The 21,997-nt window shown below is 54.3% G+C and overlaps 1 protein-coding gene across 1 annotated transcript; it reads left to right on the top strand.

The window, feature by feature from the left end:
- Window positions 1–7,046: 7,046 nt before the first annotated feature.
- On the top strand, window positions 7,047–20,183 carry ZNF598 (zinc finger protein 598, E3 ubiquitin ligase). The gene is made up of 12 exons (XM_036279754.1): window positions 7,047–7,289; window positions 13,606–13,718; window positions 14,468–14,597; window positions 14,982–15,193; window positions 15,303–15,520; window positions 15,980–16,097; window positions 16,705–16,892; window positions 17,025–17,109; window positions 17,220–18,007; window positions 18,766–18,913; window positions 19,018–19,168; window positions 19,267–20,183. Exons 1-12 carry the CDS (start codon window positions 7,047–7,049, stop codon window positions 19,618–19,620), a joined length of 2,748 nt encoding a protein of 915 aa, XP_036135647.1. The 3' UTR covers window positions 19,621–20,183.
- The last annotated feature ends 1,814 nt before the right edge of the window (window positions 20,184–21,997 follow it).

Genomic DNA, 21,997 nt, shown 5'->3' on the forward strand with positions numbered 1-21,997 from the left:
AGGGAAGTAGTAATACCTCCCGAGCAAGGCCTCTAGAGATGTTTTCCCTGGGTGTGTGAGGGCATGGCATTGCCTGATGAGACTGCTGGCCTGGCCTGGGGGTATGTAGAGCCGTTCATCCGGCAGTTTCCATATGCCAGTGGGTGTTTGGAGGCAGTTTTCTTGTATGGCCCATTTCTGTTCCTCCGGGGTGTAGTCTGGCTGATTGAGGTTCAGTTCTAATAGGGTACCTTCTATGACTGGGGTATTTGTCGGGGCCTCCCTTTCTGTAGCTGCTGCCTTTGCTGCCTTCTGCCCTTCTGTTCCCTTGGGCTACTTCTGTCTCTTCCTTCTGGTGGCCCCTGCAATGCATGACTGCTACTCCCCGAGGGGCCCAGACTGCTTCTAGCAGTCGAAGTATTTCTGCCTTGTTTTTAATTTCTTTCCCCTCAACTGTTAAGAGTCCTCTCTCTCAGTAGATTGCCCCATGGATATGTATGGTGGCGAAGGCATACCAAGAGTCTGTGTAAATATTGACCCTTTTTCCTTCTGTTATTTCGAGTGCCCTAATTAATGCCCAGAGTTCTGTCCTTTGGGTGGACCAGCTGGCCGACAGGGGCTTTGCTTCAGTTATTTTCTCATTGTCCACGACAGCATACCCTGCCATTCGCTTCCCCTCAGTCATGTAACTGCTCCCATCAGTGTGGAGTGTTAAGTCTGGCTTGTCTAGAGGCTGGTCCCGCAGGTCTGGAAGGCTGGCATGCACCTCTGCAGTTGTCTCGAGGCAATCGTGGTCTGGTTCTCCCAGCTCAGCAGGGAGGAACATAGCCAGGTGTATTCGCCAGACAGTGCTGACTTTCACTCGGGGGTTCTCATGGAGTAGTCCCTGGTACTGTGTCAGTCTCAGGTTGGAGAGCCATTTGTGTCCCTGTCCAGCCAGAAGGCTAGATACTGCGTGGGGAACAAATATGTTGATTTCTTGCCCAAGTGTTAGTTTGTCTGTCTCCTGTAAGAGAGTGACAGCTGCAGCTATGGTCGTCAGGCAAGGTGGCCCTCCTGCTGCTACACTGTCCAGTTGCTTAGACAGGTATGCAACTGGCCTTTGCCGTGGCCCCATCTGCTGGGTAAGAACCCCTAAAGCTATTTTCTCCTTTTCATGCATGTAGAGGTTGAAAGGCCGACTGGGGTCTGGCAGCCCTGGGGCCAGCTTGCGTGCCTAAGATGATATTTTATAGCCTGGAAGGCTTTCTCCTGTTTGCTTCCCATAGGAGGGGTGCTGTGTCTGGGCCTTTTAGCATTTGGTAAAGTGGTTTGGCCAATGCTGCATACCCCAGTATCCAGATTCGGCAGAACCTGGCTGCCCCTAGGAACTCTCGAAGTTCCCTCCATGTGGCTGGAGTTGGTAGGGCCATTATGACCTGCTTCCTTTCCTGGCCCAGGACCTGTTTCCCTTGGGAAATGAGGAATCCCAGGTATTTTACTTGGGCCTGGCGTATCTGTGCTTTCCTCCATGAGGCCCAGTACCCTGCCTCTGTTAGCAGTTCAAAGAGCTAGTAGGTACCCTCCCAGCACAAGTCCAATGTGGGGGCGGCTAGTAGGAGATCATCATCATATTGTAGCAACACTAGGTCCATTTCTGTGTCAGTAAATGGTTTTAAGTCTCTGGCCAAGGCCTCTTTGAAGAGAGTGGGCGAATTTTTAAATCCTCATGGCAATCTGGTCCAGGTCAGTTGGGTTTTTGCTGCAGTGTGGGGGTCTTCCCATTCGAAAGCAAAGAGTAGTTGGCTCGCCTTGAATGTCGGAGGCAGAAAAAGGCGTCCTTCAAGTCCAAACAGGTGAACCAGGCTGCCTCCAGCAGGAGCTGGCTAAGGCGCGTGTATAGGTTCAGTACCACAAGGTGCAGTGTGATTGTTGCCTCGTTCACTGCTCGCGGGTCCTGTACCGGCCTGTATCCACTCTTATCTGACTTCTTCACTGGCAGCAAGGGAGTGTTCCAGGGGGACTGGCATGGGACAAGTATACCTTCCCATAGATGCTTCTGGATTACTTCTGTGATGCCTAGCCTGGCCTTCCTGGGGATGGGGTACTGGCGGATCTGTTTCGGTCCAGCTCCCAGCTTCAGTTCTATAATTATAGGCGGATGGTTCCCTGCCAATCCTGGCCGGCTGTCTTCTGCCCAGACCTTTGCGTATCTCTTTCGAAGGTCAATCCCTCTTCCCTCTGTGGGCTCCCGTTGGCCTTCCTCTGCTTCCTTATATAGTCAATATTCTTATTCCCGGGGAACCAAGACTGCAATGAGGTGTGGGGTGCCAACTTGTAAGTGAGCCTCTCCTGATGGGCGAAAGGAGATCTGGGCTCCTAGCTTAGAAAGCAGGTGGCGTCACAGGAGCGGAACCGGGCACTCTGGTATGTACAGGAATTCGTGCTTTACCTGGTGGCCCGAGTTCTACAGTTCGGGCTTGACAAAACTGTCTGGGGCCACTAGGCTGACCGGTGGCAACAATGATAGAGATCTCGTGCCCTGAGGGAGGTGCAAACGCGGTTGTTACTACTGAATGTTCTGCCTCAGTATCTACCAAAAAGGGGAGGGTTTGGCCACCTACTGTCATTTGAACCATGGGCTCATGGGGGCCGAGATATAGTGAGCCCAGTCTCCCCTAGTCTGAGTCTAGGCCTGCCAAACCGAGGATGGTAGGCGCTTGGGTCTCAGGTCCCGCTTGTCTATCGGCCTGCCTTTTCTTCTTTTGGTTGGGACACTCTCTTTTCCAGTGTCCCCTCCCTTTCTTTGCAGTATGCCCATTGGTCTGCTTCCACACTCCAGTGTGTAGGCTTGTTTTTTCCTTCTGGTTGCTGGCCTTTCCTGGGTGGCAGAGGATTTCCTAGTGTGGCTGCTAGGAGGGCTGCCTTTTTCTCCATTCTTTTTTGAGCCTCCCGCTCAGCCGCCTCCTCTCTGTTATTGTATACCTTGTTGGCAATCTCTATTAGTCGGCTTATGTTCAATCGGCAAAGCCCTCAAGTTTCTGAAGCTTCTTCCTGATGTCCGAGGCTGATTGGGAGACAGACGCCATGTTGACCATTCTCTGGTTGTCTGGCCCTTCAGGATCAAATGAGGTGTATATCCAATAGGCCTCACACAGACGTTCGTAAAAATCCCCAGGGCAGCCCTGGCCAGTTTGGCTCAGCGGTTAGAGCGTCGGCCTGCGGTCCGGAGAGACCCGGGTTCGGTTCCCGCTAAGGGCACGTACTTCGGTTGCAGTTTGTCCCCGGCCCTGGTTGGTTGTGCGGGTGGCAGCCACTCGATGTGTCCCTTCACATCGATGTTTCTCTCTCTCTCCCTCCCACTCTATCTGTACCAAAAAAAAATGGAAAAATATCCTCGGGTGAGGATAAAAAACAAAAACAAAAACAAAAAAAACCCCAGGGCATTCGTCAGGCTACTGAGTCACATTGACATGTTAGTAGGCTGTAGGGCCCCTGCCCAGATTCCAAGGAGAAGGGCATCCCTGTATCTCTGAAGTGCAGCCCTTCCTTCTTCTGAGTGGCGGTCCCAGTCAGGTTGGGCCTCAGGTGCTGCTGCTCTTGCCCATTGGGCTGGGTCTAAAGTGCCCATGGACGCTGTGGTCTCCAGATATCGGTGGGCTTCCTGGAGAATGCGCCTTCGCTCCTCAGTGTTGAACAGCATGAGGAGTAGCTGTCAGCAGTCATGCCAGGTAGGATGATGCATCTGTATGATGGATTCCATAAGGTCAATCGGGCTTGGGGTTTCTCCGAGTATGACGGAGTATGGTGGTTCCAGTTTAAGAGGTCAGTGGTGGTGAACAATTGGTAATAAACGATGGTCCGTCCTGGCTGCTCTGTACCATCTGGCCCAACTTGTGGCGGGGCTTGGGTCTCCCTGAGAGGCATCTGGAGTGGCTGCCATTGCCGCGCCTTGTCGAGACCGGGGAGGCCGGGGGCACTTCTGGGGCTGGTGTTGGTGACAGATGGTGGTGGCGTGTCGATTTCGGGGGTCTGGGGGACCGTCTCAGGCGCATATGGGGGGTAAGTAGACGGGGGGGGGGTTCTTCCTCTGGGTCGCCTTTGAAAATGGGGGATCGGTGTGCCTCCTTAGAGTGAGCCATGAGGATGTGGGTAGGGACTGCCCATGTTTGGCAAGGTGAGGTCTTTTTCTTTGTTCCAGTTATCCCTGCCAATCTCGGCTTCTGCCCAGCACAGCGTTGGAGCTACTTTGGCATGTCCTGAGCTAGTTCTTTCCATCTATGTATATAGATGTACTGGTCTGTGTGTCCTGGCCTCCCTGTTACTATCAGATGCACTGCCCGTATGATTCCTAGGTTGAGGGTTCCCTCAGGGGGCTAGCCTACCCCAAAACTAGGCCATTAGGCTGAACAGAAGGTTTCCAATTGGCTCGGGGTCATGCTCGGATCCTGGCCCTGGAACCAATCAAAATCCTGCAACATGCAGTCAAGTACTGTTGATGGGCCTCCTCCCATAGTTTCTCCTCTCATAATGGCACAGACAGACAAGGGGTGGGGATTTAGGTGCCTCTTAGCTTTGGCAGGTCAGTACAAACCCCTGATTCAGATCATGTTTGCAGGGAGGGATTATGTCCCCCAGAACCTGATGCTGCCCTGAGCGGTATGAGGTCACCACGGTACCGCAGGTTGGGGCTCACTCAGACTCCGTAGGCCTGTACCAGTGGAGCCACACAGACATTCACACTCATTCACACACTGACATTCAACAGAGTTTATTTTATTTTATTTTTATTATCCTCACCCGAGGATATTTTTCCATTTTTTGTACAGATAGAGTGGGAGAGAGAGGAAGAGAGAGAGAGAAACATCGACGTGAAGGGACACATCGAGTGGCTGCCACCCGCATGACCAACCAGGGCCGGGGACAAACTGCAACCGAAGTACGTGCCCTTAGCGGGAACTGAACCCGGGTCTCTCCAGACCGCAGGCCGATGCTCTAACCGCTGAGCCAAACCAGCCAGGGCGACATTCAACAGAGTTTAAACATTCCCTCCCATTAGGGCTTGCCCTACCTGGTGACCTAAAGGCCTGAGAGGTGACCAGTTTCTCCTTCTACCTCAAGGGTGGGCCTGTACTCTGGCTCCTGGTCCCCGGGGCACTCACTGGTCCTGAAGCCGTGCAGTCCCTGAAGCTGGTCCCATTCGTTTTCCCTGGTAGCCCAGGTGGGGTGTGAACCTCACTGACAGCTGGCCATGGAGCCCAGAGCGGGCAGGGACTCAAAATGGCGGGGGCGCATGCTTCCCTCTGTCACAGGGCTCCATGAAGCGCCCATGAGGCCACCTCACCGGTGGCAAACACCTGCTCGTGTGAGTTGTTTCCCGGTCAGGGAACCAAAATATTACGGAAAAGACTCAGAACACCAGAGGAAGCAAAGAGGTTCCTTTATTTACACGTGCGGACCCAGAGGAGGCAGTCTCCAAATTCGGGGCCCCGAGCTGCAGGGCGTGCCTAGTTTTATAGTGGGCTGGGCGGACATTCTCTTTTTTTCATCCTCACCGGAGGACATTTTTCGGTATTTTGTTCAGATAGAGTGGGAGAGGGAGGGAGGGGGGGAGGGAGAGGGGGAGAGAGAGAGAGAGCAACATCAACATCAATGTGAAAGGGACACATCGAGTGGTTGTCACCTACACGACCCAACCAGGGCCGGGGACAAACTGCAACCGAGGTACATGCCCTTAGTGGGAACTGAACCCGCGTCTCTCTGGACCGCAGGCCGATGCTCTAACCGCTGAGCCAAAGAGGCCAGGGCTGGACGGACATTCTTTAGATGAGAGAGCAGTAAGCAGCTTACAGAAGCAGGAAGCAAAAAGGTCTGGTTATCTACTGAGAAGCAAGAGGGTCTAGTTATCTCCTAAGTACTTGCTTTTTCTAAAATGACGGTTTACTTCTATCACTTTTGGTCAGACAAACCAACTTAAATATGCACATAAAGAGTGACTGAGGGCTTTTCAACATAATTTCAGGTGGAGTGAGTGCCTTTAGGAGGAACATTCTGAAAATATTTAGGTAACTGAGATCCCACTTTCAGAGGCTTTTGTCTAGAACAAAGGCTCAAAACAGTCTATAAAGCTCAAGCAACCTGCAGGCTAAATACCTGCCAATCACAGAGAGTCCCCGCCAAAGGCTAAAAAGCCAGTTCTTTAGTGGATAAAGCCTGCTCTACGAAGAGATAAGCCGAAGACTGAGCTCCTAGAGACCATCCCTATAGGGCATGTGGCTAGAGTGCCAAATTAGCTCATGAACAAAACAAGGCCTTTAAACAAAAAATTCAAAAGTTCCAGAGTAATGCTTGGAGAGCTTCAGAGCAAGAAGCAGAAGCGCAGTTCCAAGAGAAGGCTTACCTTTTCCAGCTCCTGAGCTGAAGACAGTGAGCTCAAGACAGCTCTATGGGCACTAGCACCGGTTTGCTTCCCTATGCGAAGCAATGGGGGCTTATTCTCTAGATTCCACGTAAGCCCCCCCCAACTCATGCGTAAAAATGCCAACTAGGTATTTCATCACAAAAAAGGATTTATTCAGGAAAAAGAAAGGATTTCATTACAGAACCTGCGCACTTGGTGAGCCACGTGCAAATTCAGCCGAAAAAAGATGGAGAATACTTTATAGAGGAGCACAGGAAGTTAAGGGGAGGGGCTGATACGACCATAGAACTCTGTTGTAACCCTAGAGTTCTTCCTGTGGGACTTTTCTGACACGTGGTGTGAGAGCTCCTCCTTCAGGCCCTCTTAATTCCCGTCTAGATTGAGGTCTCTAACACAGAGTTTGACAATGGCACCCTATTGAATGGAGCCGCAGGAACAGAGGGCGGCCCAAGAAAAGGGTCAAGCGAGAGAGCCGCAGACTTTCACATGTAGCCCCAACGTCAGAGGGGTTAGTCTAACAAGTACCTCTCCGGGGCGGAAATCTCGTCTGCACTTCCGCCGGGCGGGGCCGTTGATGGGCGGGACGATGACGTCGACCCAGGAAGGGGCGGGCCCGCCAGGAGACTGGCCGCGCCGCGCCGGCCGGGAGGGGGCCGGAGCCCTTACCATGGCGGCGGCGGCGGCTACGGCGGCGACGGCAGCAGCAGACGCCGATAGTCTGCGCGCAGCCCTGGAGGCGGCGACGGTGGCGCCGGAGCGAGGCGGCGGGAGCTGCGTGCTGTGCTGCGGAGATCTGGAGGCCACGGCGCTGGGCCGCTGTGACCACCCGGTGTGCTACCGCTGCTCCACCAAGATGCGGGTGCTGTGCGAACAGCGATATTGCGCCGTGTGCCGCGAGGAGCTGCGCCAGGTGCGTCGCGGCAGCCGGACCGCGCGTTCCGGGCGCCGGGCGGTCACGGGGGCGCGACCGGGTGGGGCGGTACTGGGCGGCGGGCACCCGTCATCCGGAAGGAGACTGTCTTCCTAATGTCCGCCCGCGGACCTGATGGCGCCGGCTTCCAAAAGAGAGGCCTGGCGGGCCACCCGGGGCAGTGTCCTGACCGTCAGGCCTACTGTGGGGCGTCTGGGGCCAGGAGGCAGGAGGTGGCCACGATGGGTTGAAAAGTGAGTGGTCCCTTTGGGAACAGAGCCTGGGGACTTTCCTTCTGCACCCCGGGAATTCCTGTCGGGCCATAGGAATGAGTATGATAAAAGCAAGGACTCGACCTGCTTGTCTTCAGGAGTCTATTTTGATGGAGGAGACAGGATAAGTGGGCACCTCTAGAGGCAATCTGTTTTGGAAGCACAGGGTCAAACTTGGTTTTTCCAGCCTAGCTGTGTTTCTGGCCCACCCCACCCCCTGGTAGTGAAACTGACATTTTACATCTACTGAATGGAGGTAGCACCCAGACCTGCCCACCGGAAGGGAAGGTAGAACCATTGAGGTTTCTTCAGAATGCTTGGTGGATGAAGTTAAAAGGGTCCTGAAGATTTCCTCCTTGCCAGTTCTGCCTGGGGGACTCACTCAGCTCCCTAGTGAAGCGGGGGATTTCTGAGTGTGTCCACACTTGGAAGCCTTGGAGGGGTCAGGAAACTTTCCCCCTCCCTCCCCACAATGCCAGCTGCTGGCTGGGAGCACCTAGCTGGGGCTCCCTTGGTTTGCACTTTGAGATCTGTTTGCTTCCAGTGTTGTGAAATTTCCCTGGTTCATGGAAAGCTTGGGCTGGTGACACCTGCCAGGAAATCTGACTTTCTCTTCCTAGAAGTAAGGCAGAAATGACATTGTTGGGGAATAGGTTCATTCTTTTTTCTTTTTTAAAGTAGACATTTATGTTAAAGGGACCAAGTGGATTTTGTAATCCATGAGCACTCTGTGGGCACCTACTTTGTGCCCTATCAGAAAAAGACACTTGGGGATGCTGTCAGTCTGTAATGGGGTGGACAGAGATGGACACAGCCCTGCGAGAGATCTGGGGTGTTGGGACAGTCGGGGAAACCTGGGGCCTACTCAGAGGGCACCTCCCAACTTTGCCAGAGCCTGCCTTGCCAGCCATTCTTGTGTAGCATGATGAAACTCTGGAATGGCCAGGTTTCCCAGCACACCTGTAGCTTCTGTCCAGGAAAGAAGGTGCCAAGGAGGCCCTCGTCCTGGGCACTGCTGGTCTTACTCAAAAGTGAGCCAACACCTCTGTATGGCTATTGTCGTCAGCATCTGGCCTCTCTCACTCTTTATGGATCCCATGTCCTCCAAATGCTTTGTGGCAAGGAGATGTTGACATGAGCTGTCAGCAGGGTCCAGCTGGGGTGTGGTTTGGCATCAGGTGACCCTGGCTGACCCTGGCTTTCTTCTCAGGCCTGCCCCAAATTGCTGGGCAGCAGGCGAGTGTCCTAGGAAGTTTCGGGAGATGATGTTCCTATACATCCTGCTCCACTCCCACTTTTTGTAGTTAAAAAAAAAATTTTTTTAAGTTGGTTTTTAGAGAGGAACAGAGAGAGAGAGAGAAGAGAGAGAGAGACATCAATCTGTTTCCTCTCTTACGTGCCCTGATTGGAGATCGAACCCACAACCTGGGTATGTGCCCTGACCAGGATCAAACCAGCAACCCTTTGATGCTGGGGATGATGATGCTCAATCAACTGAGCCACACCAGCCAGGGCACTACCACTCTTTAACTTGCAGCTTTGCCCTAACCCTTCCTATTAATTAGTTGAGTTTTACACTGTCCTCTGAATTCCTGTGTCCCATACCAAGTCAGGAATCCCACAGCCATCCCTAGCCTGGAAACTTGCCTCTGCTCTCTCCTCTCTTATGAAACTATGTCATTGAAAAAAACTGGGAGGAAAGTGTGTGGTGATGCTATGAGAACAGGCCAGCTCTATTTGCTGGTGAATTTCTACACCTTGACCGAGTGCTTCCCTGTGCTGGCCTATGGGGGCAGGCATTGGGAAGAGCAGATGAAGCATAGCCCTGCAGCTGCTGGTCAGGCGAGGAGCCAGATCAATCTAGATTGCTGGCAGATGCTCAGGGTGGAGGCTGAGTGCACAAGGTTGAGACTGATGTCAAGTTCCCCAGTTCCCTGGTCACATCTTCCCTGATCACATCTTTCCCACAGGCAACTTCTTCCAAAAGATGATTCTTGTCTTGCTCTCCACTTTGCCCTGATACCCAGTGATATCAAAGAGGCTTGATGGGATTGCTGTACAAAGTGGGATGTGTCTGAGCTAGGAGGGGCCCTGCAGGCCACCTAATACAGCCCCACCTCCCATTTCACAGGCAGGAAGTGGGAGGGGAGGCTGAAGGCAGGTTCTGAGGCAGGACCTGCTGACTCAGGTGATGCTTTTCTGTTGTTGGTGCCTCCTCCTTACTACCTCCCTCCTGGACCTCCTCCTCTAAGATTATCTGGGCTCCTTTGGTGCCTGTACTCTCTAGGTGGAATGGTCCCCAGGAGCTCACACTATTCCTTTCCTTGCCCTAGGGCCATACTCACTGCCCCTCACCATCTGGCTCACTCTTGTCAGTGGTCACTGCTGGAAGTACCTGTCCTCTCATGCACTCACTCTTAGTGAGTGCCCACTGCATACTGGGATGGGGAGCAGCAAGGCCCCAGTCTTGTCCCTGTGGAGTGCTCCAGTGGGAGCTCCCTCACCCCTATCTCCCCCTTTCTCTCCTCAGGGACTAGCCTGGCCATCCTGGGCCTACCCAGGAGTGCGTTTTCCCCCTTTGTCATTTACTGCATGGCCCACCCAGGGGCTGCCCAGGATGGCCCATCCTCAAGTGTCCTTGGACCCATGAGTGATCACCAGTGTGGGTGGGTCTTGGGCCATACTTGTTGGATCCCTGGTGTGTTCCTGCCCATCCCTGGCCAGGCCACCATGCCCTTGTTCAGCCATTCAATCTTACCAATTGCCTCAGCCTCAGCTGCAGACAGGAACACTAGCTATACCAGGCTGCACTTCCATCACCTTGTCTATTCATTGCTGGGCTCGATCTCTGGGTGCAGACCTTGGGTTAGGGGGTAGTCCCAGTCTCACAGTCTATGTGGGAAGGGCAGTTAGCATTTTCCCACTCCACATCCCCAGCTCCAAACCTGCTCACTTTCATTCTTATAAAACCCCAGCCATGTGCCTGCATGCCCATGGTCACTTTCCTTTCCCAAGCCTTTTCCTATGGTTCTGGTCCTTTCCTGAGCCAGCCTAGTGTCCCCCTTCTCCTGGCTTTGCCCAGCCTGGGCTGCCCCACCAGACTACTCAGGAGGGCCAAGTACTCACCCAAGCGGCCTGGTGATTGGTCTTGAGACCTGCACCTTCCTCTGATTGGTCTTGAGACCTGCACCTTCCTCTGTTCATGGCAGGGGTGCCTGTAGCCCAAGGAGACATCACCCACATTAGATGGGAACTGACCACTGAGAAGAGGGCACTGGAGCAGGGAGGTGGTGTGACAGGGCATACCAGCACAGGTTTTTTTTCTGGGGAAGGAAGTCTTTCCTCTGCTAAGTCTGTTGTGCTTGGATGCTTCTTAGCAGCCTCAAGGATTTTTTTGTAGGCTGCTTGCTTGGTCACCTTGCAGGCAGATGCCAAAGCTCCTAAATCTGCAGCCTGTGTTGCCTCAACCTAGCTAAGGCACCTTGTTTGGCGGATAGCTCCTCCAGCAGCATCCTGCCTGACTCTTGGCCTTGGTCCTTCGTGCACCTGCCCCTGGGCAAAATGCAGGAGGAACTGGAGTCTGGGCTGGTAAGGTACCCTTAGGAGGAGTCGAAAGGCAGGGCTGGGCATGGGCTTCATGAGAAGATGCCAGCTTGAGGCCCAGACCAGAGGATAAGCTGAGGAGGGGTGTGGAGGGATGTGGAGGGTGACTCTTTGGTGGTGGAGCCACAATACCCCCTGAAGACATGGGAGTAAGCTGGGATGAGGCTCCCACTCTAGCTCAGTGTGTGGCAGAGGATAGTGCTTGGCATTGCTACCCATGAGGACCAAAAGTAAAAAGGCCTGTTGGGGCCCTGCTCAAACCCCACCCCTCAATGGATTTGACTGGACCATAACACCTCTCTTGGGCTTCCGTGGGGGCAGACTTAAGTGTTTGCCTCCTCCACACCCCTCCCCCCCAGTTTGTCCCCAGAGGTGGAGGTTGAGCTCCCTGGCTCCTTACCCAGTGGAACCAGTTTTAACTGCCCTGCTGCTGGGAGACAGTGTGATCATCAGCTCTCCCCCATCAGTCCTGTGCTTTCTCAAGCTCATGGCAGTTCTGGTCCCAGACATCCTCCCTGGCTGAGCCTAAACATAAAGGGATGATCTTGTCGTGACCTTTTTTTTTTTTTTACTTTTTTAAAAAAAATTTATTTTATTTTATTTTTGTTGCAGATGTTTCTTCTTTTTTACCCCGTTGACACCTTCCTCCCCATCCCCCACCCCCCCACCCCATGCCTGGCTTTGTTGTCCATGTCCATTAGTTATTCGTACATGCATATAAGTTCTGTGGTTTATCTCTTCCCTCCCCCCACCATCCCCTCTTCTGAGGGTTGTTAGTGTGTATCCTACTTCCATGTCTCTGGGACTACCCCATTCCTCAGACTGTTATGATCATTATATTCCACAAGTAAGTGAGATCATGTGGTATTTGTCTTTTTCTGCTTGGCTTGTTTCGCTTAGGATAATACTTTCCAGGTCCCTTCATGTCGTCTCAAAGGATAAGAGATCTTTCTTTCTTAACAGCTGCATAGTACTCCACGTGACCTTTTTTTTTTATTTTTTTTAATCCTCACCCAAGGATATTTTTCCATTTATCTTCAGATAGAGTAGGAGATACACACACACACTCACTCCACACTCCACGTGAAAGAAACACATCGACTGGTTGCCTCCCACACGACCTGACCAGGGCTGGGAATCAAACCCACAACTCTGGTCTGCAGGCCGACGCCCTAAGCGCTGAGCCAAACCAGCCAGGTCTGTCATGACCTTTCTTAATGTGAAGATCCCTTACCCCTCACCCCCACTGTGTTAGTGAGGACTCGGAACTGAGGCCAGCAACCAGCTCCAGCTGTGGGGACAGTGGTGGAACAGGAAGGGGCATGGAGAGGCTCGTGTTTTGATCCAAGGGAAAGGATTGGGGGCCATAGAGAAAGAGGGGATGGAGGATGAGGGAGGCCTGGAGAGAGCACTGCCCTTGTTGGCCTGGAGGGGAGGGACAGGGTTTGGTTATCATCCAGTGCAGGGGTCTGTGGAAGGGCAGAGCAGGTCCAGCAGGCTTTACCTAAGAGTGTTGGAGACCCCTGAGGAGCTGCTGGGCTGTAGAGGTTTCTGTGTCTAGCCTTGTCATATGCACACCATCTTGTCCCTTTGACTCCTATAGACAGTCTGGTTAACAGGCAGGAAGCTGGCCAAGAACAGCCTGGGCCATGACAGTCCTGTGGAGGAGCCCCTCTCCTATGGCATAGAAACATGGGTGGACAGAGTGGCCAGGTCCTGACACATGGTCACCTGACCTATCTAGGCCTGGCAGCATTTGTTATTTTTTTTAGGTGCTTCTTGGACTTTGTCTTTCCCCATGAAAACTGTCCTGTGATTAAACCCTGGTTTGCGCCCTGGCCGGTTTGGCTCAGCAGTTAAAGCATCGGCCTGTGATTCAGAGACCCGGGTTCGGTTCCCGCTAAGGGCACATACCTCGGTTGCAGTTTGTCCCCGGCCCTGGTTGGGTTGCGCGGGAGGCAGCCACTCGATGTGTCCCTTTCACGTCGATGTTTCTCTCTCTCTCTTCCTCTCCCTCCCACTCTGTCTGAACAAAAAATGGAAAAATGTCCTCGGGTGAGGATAAACAAACAAACAAACAAACAAACAAACCCTGGTTTGCCTGGACATTTGGTCCCTGTCACTGCCCCTGGCAGTCACTGTTCTGGGGCAGCCTCTGTCTGTGCAGGTGTAGGTTTGGCTGTGAATGAGTGGGGAGCCTACTTCCCCCTGCTGGCGAGACTGGGCATTGCATCTCTATCCCAGCAACCCCAAGTTCCTCAACTGCTGGTAAGGAGAGGAGCCTCCATTAGCCCAGAGAGGTAGAGGATGCTGTCTGCTGGGACCTGCCTCTGGCCTGCCCACCAGGAGGTGCCCTGAGTGCCCTTTCTTCTCATTCTGATTGTGCCCTCTAGTGGCTGCCCACTGCCCCGCTCACCAGGTCCTCTCACTTTTGGTTCCAGGTGGTCTTTGGGAAGAAGCTTCCTGCCTTTGCTACAATCCCCATTCACCAGCTGCAGCATGAGAAGAAGTATGATATCTACTTTGCTGATGGGAAAGTGTTTGCCTTGTATAGGTGAGAAAGAAAGCATCAGTTTGGGCTCCTAGAGTCTGTGGCTGGCCTGTGTCTGTGGGGCACTTTGTGGCAGGATGGGCACATCCCCGTCACCTCCTGTGCTCCCCAAAACCATAGGAGGGTAAGGGCGCTTGGTGTAGCATGGACGTCAAGGGCCAGGTGGCTGGGTTTCTGTCCTCCGTTTCCTTCCCTGTAACTGGAGACACTCAAAGCACCCTTCCTTAGGCGGGTAGAGATGGGGGCAGGGGGTGAATTCAGAAAAAGTGTTCCTGGCATAGCACCCAGTGCCTGCTTTCTGGAGCCTTTGAGGTGCACAAGAGCTCCTGTAAGTCAGGCTTGGCAGGAAAACCCATTGAAGGGGTACAGTTGTCACAGGGTAGTCCTAGTCTTCTAGGGAAGGGGTGGCCCCTGGCTTGGCTAGAACCTGGGCTTTTGATCCCAGCCCCCTGTGTGGGCTTATTATCATGTCCACTTGATGCAGGGGTTAATTCTCCTGGATCATAGACCCAATCCCATCTTGCGGCCTTGCTTGACTTGGGCCCTGGCGGGGAGTAGTTTCTGACCCTGTGTCAGTACCATCTGACTCAAAGGTCAGAGCCATGGAGGACATGGATGAGAGTTCCTGTCCTGGCTCCTGCTCCCAGGGCATCTACAGGCATGGAGCAGGGGGCTGTGAGGAGGTGCCAGTGCTTGCTCCAGATGGCGACGCTGAGTGTCTGTGGGGGCGGGTGGCTCTCGGTGTCTCCCAGGCAGCTGCTGCAGCACGAGTGCCCAAAGTGCCCTGCACTGCCACCTTTCGTCCTCTTCGGGGACCTGGAGCAGCACATGAGGAAACAGCATGAGCTCTTCTGCTGCAAGCTGTGCCTCAAACACCTCAAGGTGCGCACCTACCCCTACAGCACCCATCTGGGGCTCTCAGAGACCAAGGGAGAGCCCCAGGCAGAGGTGGATGGTGGTCAGGCTGTGTAGAGGGGGTGGTATGGTGGGACTTAGCCAAATAGCTGTGAGAGGCTGGTGGCTGACTCTGGACAGATCGGACCCCTGGAGCCCCCCCCAGCTCTCTTGCCTCACAGACCCCTGGGTAGGGGTAGTCAGGCTGCACACAGCCCAGGCAGGGAGGGGCTCCCAGTGACTATGTAGGCCCATCAGGCTCTGGTGTCTGGGGGCTCTGGATCAGAGCTAGGACCTCTCCATAGTCAGACTGTGGGAAGAGGCAGGAGGCCTGGGAGCCCACACCCTTGCCCAGCCCTCTCCTCCTTGCAGATCTTCACGTATGAGCGCAAGTGGTACTCACGCAAGGACCTGGCGCGGCACCGCATGCAGGGAGACCCTGATGATACGTCGCACCGTGGGCACCCACTCTGCAAGTTCTGTGATGAGCGTTACCTGGATAATGATGAGCTGCTAAAGCACCTGCGTCGAGACCACTACTTCTGCCACTTCTGTGATTCAGATGGGGCCCAAGACTACTACAGGTGTGTGTGGGATGGCATGGGGTGGTCCCTAGGACACCCAGAGCAAGCTGGGCAGAGGCCACTGGCTGGGGTGGTAGGGCTGACAGTGCGCCTGCTGACACCCTGTCAGCGACTATGCTTATCTGCGTGAGCACTTCCGGGAGAAGCACTTCTTGTGCGAGGAGGGCCGCTGCAGTACCGAGCAGTTCACCCATGCCTTCCGCACCGAGATTGACCTTAAGGCCCACAAGACAGCCTGTCACAGTCGGAGCCGTGCTGAGGCCCGCCAGAACCGCCAGATCGACCTGCAGTTTAGCTACACACCACGACACTCACGCCGGAATGAAGGTAAGCAGGGGCTCCCCTCTGCCAAATGGGCTCCCAAGGGCTCCAGCCTGGTGCTCCCAAGTCCTGATTCGGCACTTCATGTGTCAGTGGGGACAAGGGACACTTGTTGAACCTGCTTCTCTGAGCATACTGTGACTGCAGGGAGCTCTTTTTCCTGGCCAATTTCCTCAGCATCTAGGGTCCCTGGGACTCTCCCTGGGTTGGAAGATTTTTGAGCACCTGCTGTGTGTGGGTCCTGTCTTGTGCAACTGGCAGGCCCAGACCCCTCTCCAAGCCCACTTCTTGCTCTGACCTGGTACCCAGGCCGTAGAAGCCTGGGGCTGGTGTGGACCCCTCTATATGTATGAGCCTGTCTCTTGGACTCATGTGCTGTAGGGACAGGGCAGCCTCTGCTCTATAAGCCAGAGCACTAGCGTTCAGCCTGGCCTGGGCCCGTGACAGGCTGTGTGCTGGCCACAGGGATCGTCAGTGGCGAGGACTATGAGGAGGTGGACAGGTATAACCGTCAAGGCCGAGCAGGCCGGGCCAGTGGCCGTGGAGCCCAGCAGAGTCGCCGAGGAAGCTGGAGGTACAAGAGGTGGGAGGATTTGCATGCTGCCGTCATTCTTCTGGTACCACAGCTGCGATGGCAGCGGCCCACAGCCAGGCTAGGAACAGGCACGGGGGTCTGGGGACTCTGGCCTTCTGGCATCTGATGTCCTGGACGTGGCAGTAGGGTCTCCTCAGTGTCTTCAGCGAGCAAGAATTCCCCCTTCTTTCCTCTAATTTCAGCCAGACACACCAGGACCTGCAGGTTGGGGTGGGTGAGAGGGGCCTGCATCACTTGGAGGTTCAGTGTAGCTGTGCCATAAGACACCAGTGCTACAGGCACATGCTCAGGCTGGAGGCTGCCCCCAATGCCTGGCAGGATCCAGGTACCTGGGGACCCCAGATGCTAATCCAGAGCACTGAGCCCAGGTGCTGCCTGTCTCCACAGCCTAAGGTTGGTGGGAGGGCTTCTGCTGCTCCACAGCTCCTTCTTGTGGCCAGTGAGGGTGGACCAGCACTGACCAGCTGGCCTTAGGCCTAGCTCCTGGCACCTCCTGGTGTCCAGTCTTCCTAGGAACAAGGCCCCTCCCCAATCCCTGCCCTGCACACCACTGTAGTCCAGGGCCTTGCCCAGTCTAAAGGCCGCCCCATATCAGGGAAGAAGAGGATCGAGAAGTGGCAGCTGCCATCCGGGCCTCGGTGGCCACGCAGCACCAGCAGGAGACGCACAGGAGCGAGGACCGGGAAGAGGGCAGCAGGCTCAAGAAAGAGGAGGCAGGGATATGGGGAGCTGAGGAGCCTCGGGGGCCCCGGCGCCTGCTCCGGACTCAGGGTGAAGGCCCAGGTGAGCTGGCCCTGCCTGCAGGTAGCTCTGGGAGCCGCCTGGGAGGTTCCTTGGTCACCCCAGAGGGCCTGCTCCTGCTCATGCCCCTTCGATGTTGACCAACCTGACATAGTGCTCTTTTGTGTCTTGAAGGCCCCAAAGAAGCTTCAACAAACGGTCCTGTAAGCCAAGAGGCCTTCCCAGCCACAAACCCAGCTGCAGGGGCCACACTTCTGAGGTACACATGTACATGAACTGGGGCAAAAGTGCAGAGATTGTATGGAGGGTGGGTGCAGGGCAGTCCAGGGCCTGGCAGGCCACTGACCCCTCTCCCCTCCCTGGACTCAGCACCCTCCCGCCCCCCACTTCGAAGCTCAAGGATGAAGATTTCCCCAGTCTCTGCACCTCTACTTCCTCCTCCTGCTCCACGGCAGCAGCCCTGGGCCCTGTGGGGCTGGCACTGGTATACCCAGTTCCCACCAGGGGCAGGAGCACCTTCCAGGAGGATGACTTCCCTGCCCTGGTGTCCTCCACCTCTAAGCCCAGCACAGCCCCCACCAGCCTCATCTCTGCCTGGAATAGCAGCAGCAGCAGCAAGAAGGTGGTGCAACCCACCCCAGGGGCCCAGGCTGCTGGTGGGGGCAGTCAGCCCCCCAGGAAGGCTGGGAAGGGGGGTAAGGGCAGCAAGAAGGGTGGGCCACCCACCACGGAGGAGGAGGAAGAGGAGGATAGCCACACTGGCCTCACCACCCAGGAGCTGCGGAGTGTGCCCACAACGGTCGCTGTCTCCTCCCTGCTGGCATTGGCCTCCACCCAGACCTTCACCAAAGTTGGCAAGAAGAAGAAGGTGGGCTCCGAGAAGCTGGGTGCCACATCACCCCTGCCACTGCCACTACCCCCTGAAAAAGTTGGGCCCCCTGGGGCTGAGCAGGCCCATCTGGCTCCCACTGGCAGAGCTGAGGGGCCAGTCACTGTCATCGTCAATGGACACACAGAGGGGCCGGCCCCTGCTCGGAGTGTCCCCAAGGAACCCCCTGGGCTCCCGCGGCCGCTGGGGCCCCTCCCCTGCCCCACACCCCAGGAAGACTTCCCAGCACTCGGCGGCCCCTGCCCACCCAGGATGCCCCCTCCCCCAGGTAGGTGCACCTGGCTCAGGCCTGCTTTTGAATGTCTGGGAAGGGGTCAGGGTAGTAGAGTCAGTCTTGAGCCCCTCGGGGCCCGAGGTTATGTTGTATAGGCAGACACAGGACTGCAGGTGGGGAGAGGTGAGCCTGTGCAGTGGTTTCCAGCTGCCTTAGAAGTATAGTGGAAGTTGCCCTGGCCGGTTTGGCTCAGCGATTAGAGTGTCAGCCTGCGGTCCAGAGAGACCCAGGTTCGGTTCCCGCTAAGGGCACAAACCTCAGTTGCAGTTTGTCCCCGGCCCTGGTTGGTCGTGCGGGTGGCAGCCACTCGATGTGTCCCTTTCATGTCAATGTTTGTCTTCCTCTCTCTCCCTCCTACTCTATCTGAACAAAAAATGGAAAAAAAAGTCCTCGGGTGAGGATAAAAAAGAAAGAAGTATAGTGGAAGTCTAGATGTAGATGCTACCATCTGTGAACAGCATGACCTTGTTTACTACTTAATCTCTCTGTGCCCCTTTCCTCCATGTAAAACCGGGCAATCCTAGCACCCTTTCAAGACGGGCAAATGAGTTAACTTAGGTCAGCATTTGCCACAAGGGAGTGCACCATGTGTGCTGGCTCTAGGCATCATCAGGCTTTGAGCGTGTTCTTCAGGGGAGGTGTGGTCTCTGGATGGAAGCTTGACCTGGGTGAGCTGGGAAGCCTATGGAATGTGAGGGATGAGGCCTGGCCAGTGAGGGTCATTATCTGGGTCTTGGTGTGCCACCCCACAGGCTTCAGCACTGTGGTGCTCCTGAAGGGCACTCCGCCCCCACCTCCGCCAGGTCTGGTGCCCCCAATCAGCAAGCCGCCCCCTGGCTTCTCCGGCCTGCCTAGCCCCCACCCAGCTTGTGTCCCCAGCACTACCACCACCACAAAAGCGTAAGTGTGGCGGGTTGCCCAGCCTTGTGCCACTGGGGGCCAGGATAGAGTACCTTCACCTTGGGCCACCCCAAAAACTGAAGCCTCCATCTCCCGACTCCCAGACCCAGGCTGACACCAGTGCCCCGGGCCTACCTGGTCCCTGAGAACTTCCGGGAGAGGAACCTACAGCTCATCCAGTCCATCAAGGACTTCCTGCAGAGTGATGAAACCCGCTTCAGCGAGTTCAAGAGTCACTCGGGGGAGTTTAGACAGGTCAGGCTGGCGGGGGAGGCAGAGGGGGTGGGGATGCAGCCTGCCACCTGGGGCCCAGGCCTGAGCCAGGGGTGACTGGATCTGGCTCTGGGTGGCAGGGCATGATCTCCGCAGCCCAGTATTATAAAAGCTGCCGAGACCTGCTTGGGGAGAACTTCCAGAAGATATTCAATGAGCTGCTGGTGCTCCTGCCTGACACAGCCAAGCAACAGGAGCTTCTGTCTGCACACACGGACTTCCGAGGCCAAGAGAGGCTTCCCAGCACCAAGTCAAAGAAGAACAAGAGGAGTGCATGGCAGGCCAGCACCCAGCAGGCGGGCCTGGACTGCTGTGTGTGCCCTACCTGCCAGCAGGTACTTGCAAATGGTGACGTCAGCAGCCACCAGGCTCTGCACACTGCCCAGGATGATGACTTCCCCTCCCTGCAAGCTGTTGCCAGGACCCTCACATAGCTTCCGCCATGTGGGCAGGAGCTGGCCACACCTGTGAGCCTCCTTTGTCCCTCTTCCTCCTCCTCCTGGGTTGCCAGGCAGCCAGGTAAGGCCCTGGTGAGGCCGTCTGCTCAGGCCCTTTGCTTGATCGGCCCACCAGGAGTCACAAGGACAGCCCACTTAACCATGTCAGCACAGTTAGGCAGGAGTCCATCTGGTTTCCTCCTGGGAACTGGGCAGATACCCCTGCCTAGTGGTGGGCCAGTCTTGGTTTGTATCTAATGATTTTGGAAGCTGCCACAGGAGGGAAGGGCTGGGCTGCCGGGACTTGTCCATGCTGTCAGAGCTAGTGGCCACAGCAGCCCAATCTGGGACCTCTAGAGCCTGAGGGCTGCAGCACCATGGCCCCCAAGCCTGAAGCTGTGGGTCCACTGGTGCGCTGGAGTAAGGTATTGAGTGTGTTGTGTAAACAGTTGGCTGTTTCATGATTCAAGAATATTCAGGATTAAAAGCAGACACAAAATTGTGCTACTTGAAGTTAAATCTTTCTACGAGACAAGCTGAATCTGGGCTCTCAGATTGCCTCTGACCTTTTATAAAAGTTTATCTTCAAATAAATTTATTTTGCAATAATGCACATAGCTGGCATTTTGAGCTTCTCTGACTTCTGAGGTCACTCAGTAGCAAGGGGAATTCTGGAATTTTTACTTGTTATAGCTCAGGTGGTCAGCCAGTAGAAGGTCCCCAGGGGAGAAATGGACAGCTGGGCTTTCCTCACAGTAAGCAGAAGCCACCCAAGGGGCCCCAATCCTGGAGGTCTAGCACTACCCAAGCCTTCCAGGAATAGACACAGCCATGCTTGACCTACACTTTGTACCCAGTAAAACTATACTTCCAGAACATGAGAGGCATACAGGCACGGGTTTACATCCAAGGTGGGTGAAAGAATTACTAAAGATGAACTTCAACAAGAACAATTTAGAAACAGTGGGAGAGGGGGCACATATGAATTACTATAAGAAAAATAACTCATGATCTGAAATTTTGATAAATCTTTTTTAGTATGTTTTTATTGATTTTTTTTTTTTTAGAGAGAGAGGAAGGGAATGAGAGAGAAACATCAATCAGCTACCTCTTATATGCCCCCTACTGGGAATCGAGCCCACAACCCAAGCATGTGCCCTGACGGGGAATCAAAGTGAGACCTCAGAGTCCATGGGGCAATGCTCAATCCACTAAGCCACACCAGCCAGGCTGTGATCTGGTATTTTGAAAGGGGACTAGACACAACTGAAATCTCCCCTTTCTGCCCCAAACATATAAATAGGAAAAACTTCTAAACATATAACTACATCCAAATAAGGCAAAGGAAACATCCTTAGGGGAGAGGAAGTGGAAATGTCTTTCTAAAAGAAGCAAAATGGTGAACCCACAGTGATGAAGGCTAAAGTCAGTGGCCTGCAGAGGGGCCAGGCCAGAGCCACATGGCTGCATTGCCACTGCCAGCCTGAAGCTGAGGACTTGGATGGTATTGCTTGCCTGCTGGTGGCTAGAACTGGAGCAGTGTCCTTAGGTGATGGCCATGCTCAGCACCCCCTAGGAGAGAAGAACCTCCACTCCCTGTCACCATCCATTAGGCAGTGCATCAGAGGCCACCTGCATTTCCCACCACACACAAGTGCCTCCTAGCTGATGCCCTGCTTGCAGAACTGAGTACAACCAACCTCACAGAAGAGCAATCTGGAAACTGATATAACATTAATGGTACTAAAAATACCTGTTCTTAAGTAAAATCTGTAATACTAGGTGACACTTTAGTTCTGGCTGTGTGACAAGCACTGCTTTGAGCTCTTAACACGTGTTAACAAGTTTACACATGTAGTCACCCCACCCTATGTGACAGGATCTAATATCCTTTTATAGAAGGGGAATCTGAGGCACAGACAAGAGACTTGCCCAAGATGACCAAGCTTGATTGTGGCCAAGCCAGCATTCCAGCTCCAGAGATGGTTCTTAACTGCTTTGCTTAATCAGGAGGTTACCAACCAATTAGAAATCTTAGAAATGAAAAACTGACATAAAAAGTTTGGTTCAAAAGTAAGCCATGCCCGGCCAGTGCTGCTCAGTGGTTGAGCATCAACCTATGTACTAAGAGGTTGCTGGTTCAATTCCCGGCCACGGCACATGCCCAGGTTGTGGGCCTAATCCCCAGTGGGGGGCATGCAGGAGGCAGCCAATTGATGCTCTCCTCCTCGATGTTTCTATCTGTGTCTCCCTTGCCCTTCCTCTCTAAAATCAATAAAGAAAAGAAAAGAAAAAGTAAACTAGACCAAGCTGGGGAAATCTCCAAAGGGCAGTTTGGTCATGCAATATGGCCCTGGAAGCTGCATGATACATC

The sequence above is a fragment of the Molossus molossus genome, unplaced genomic scaffold (assembly GCF_014108415.1).
Source record: "Molossus molossus isolate mMolMol1 unplaced genomic scaffold, mMolMol1.p scaffold_m16_p_3, whole genome shotgun sequence".
NCBI lineage: Eukaryota > Metazoa > Chordata > Mammalia > Chiroptera > Molossidae > Molossus > Molossus molossus.

Excerpts from the sequence above, each read along its gene's own strand:
- ZNF598 (XM_036279754.1), top strand. The coding sequence starts at position 7,047 with ATGGCGGCGGCGGCGGCTACGGCGGCGACGGCAGCAGCAGACGCCGAT. Across the intron at positions 13,719-14,467 it reads AAAGTGTTTGCCTTGTATAG|GCAGCTGCTGCAGCACGAGT; the intron begins GTGAGAAAGAAA and ends GGTGTCTCCCAG. Across the intron at positions 18,008-18,765 it reads CAGGATGCCCCCTCCCCCAG|GCTTCAGCACTGTGGTGCTC; the intron begins GTAGGTGCACCT and ends GCCACCCCACAG.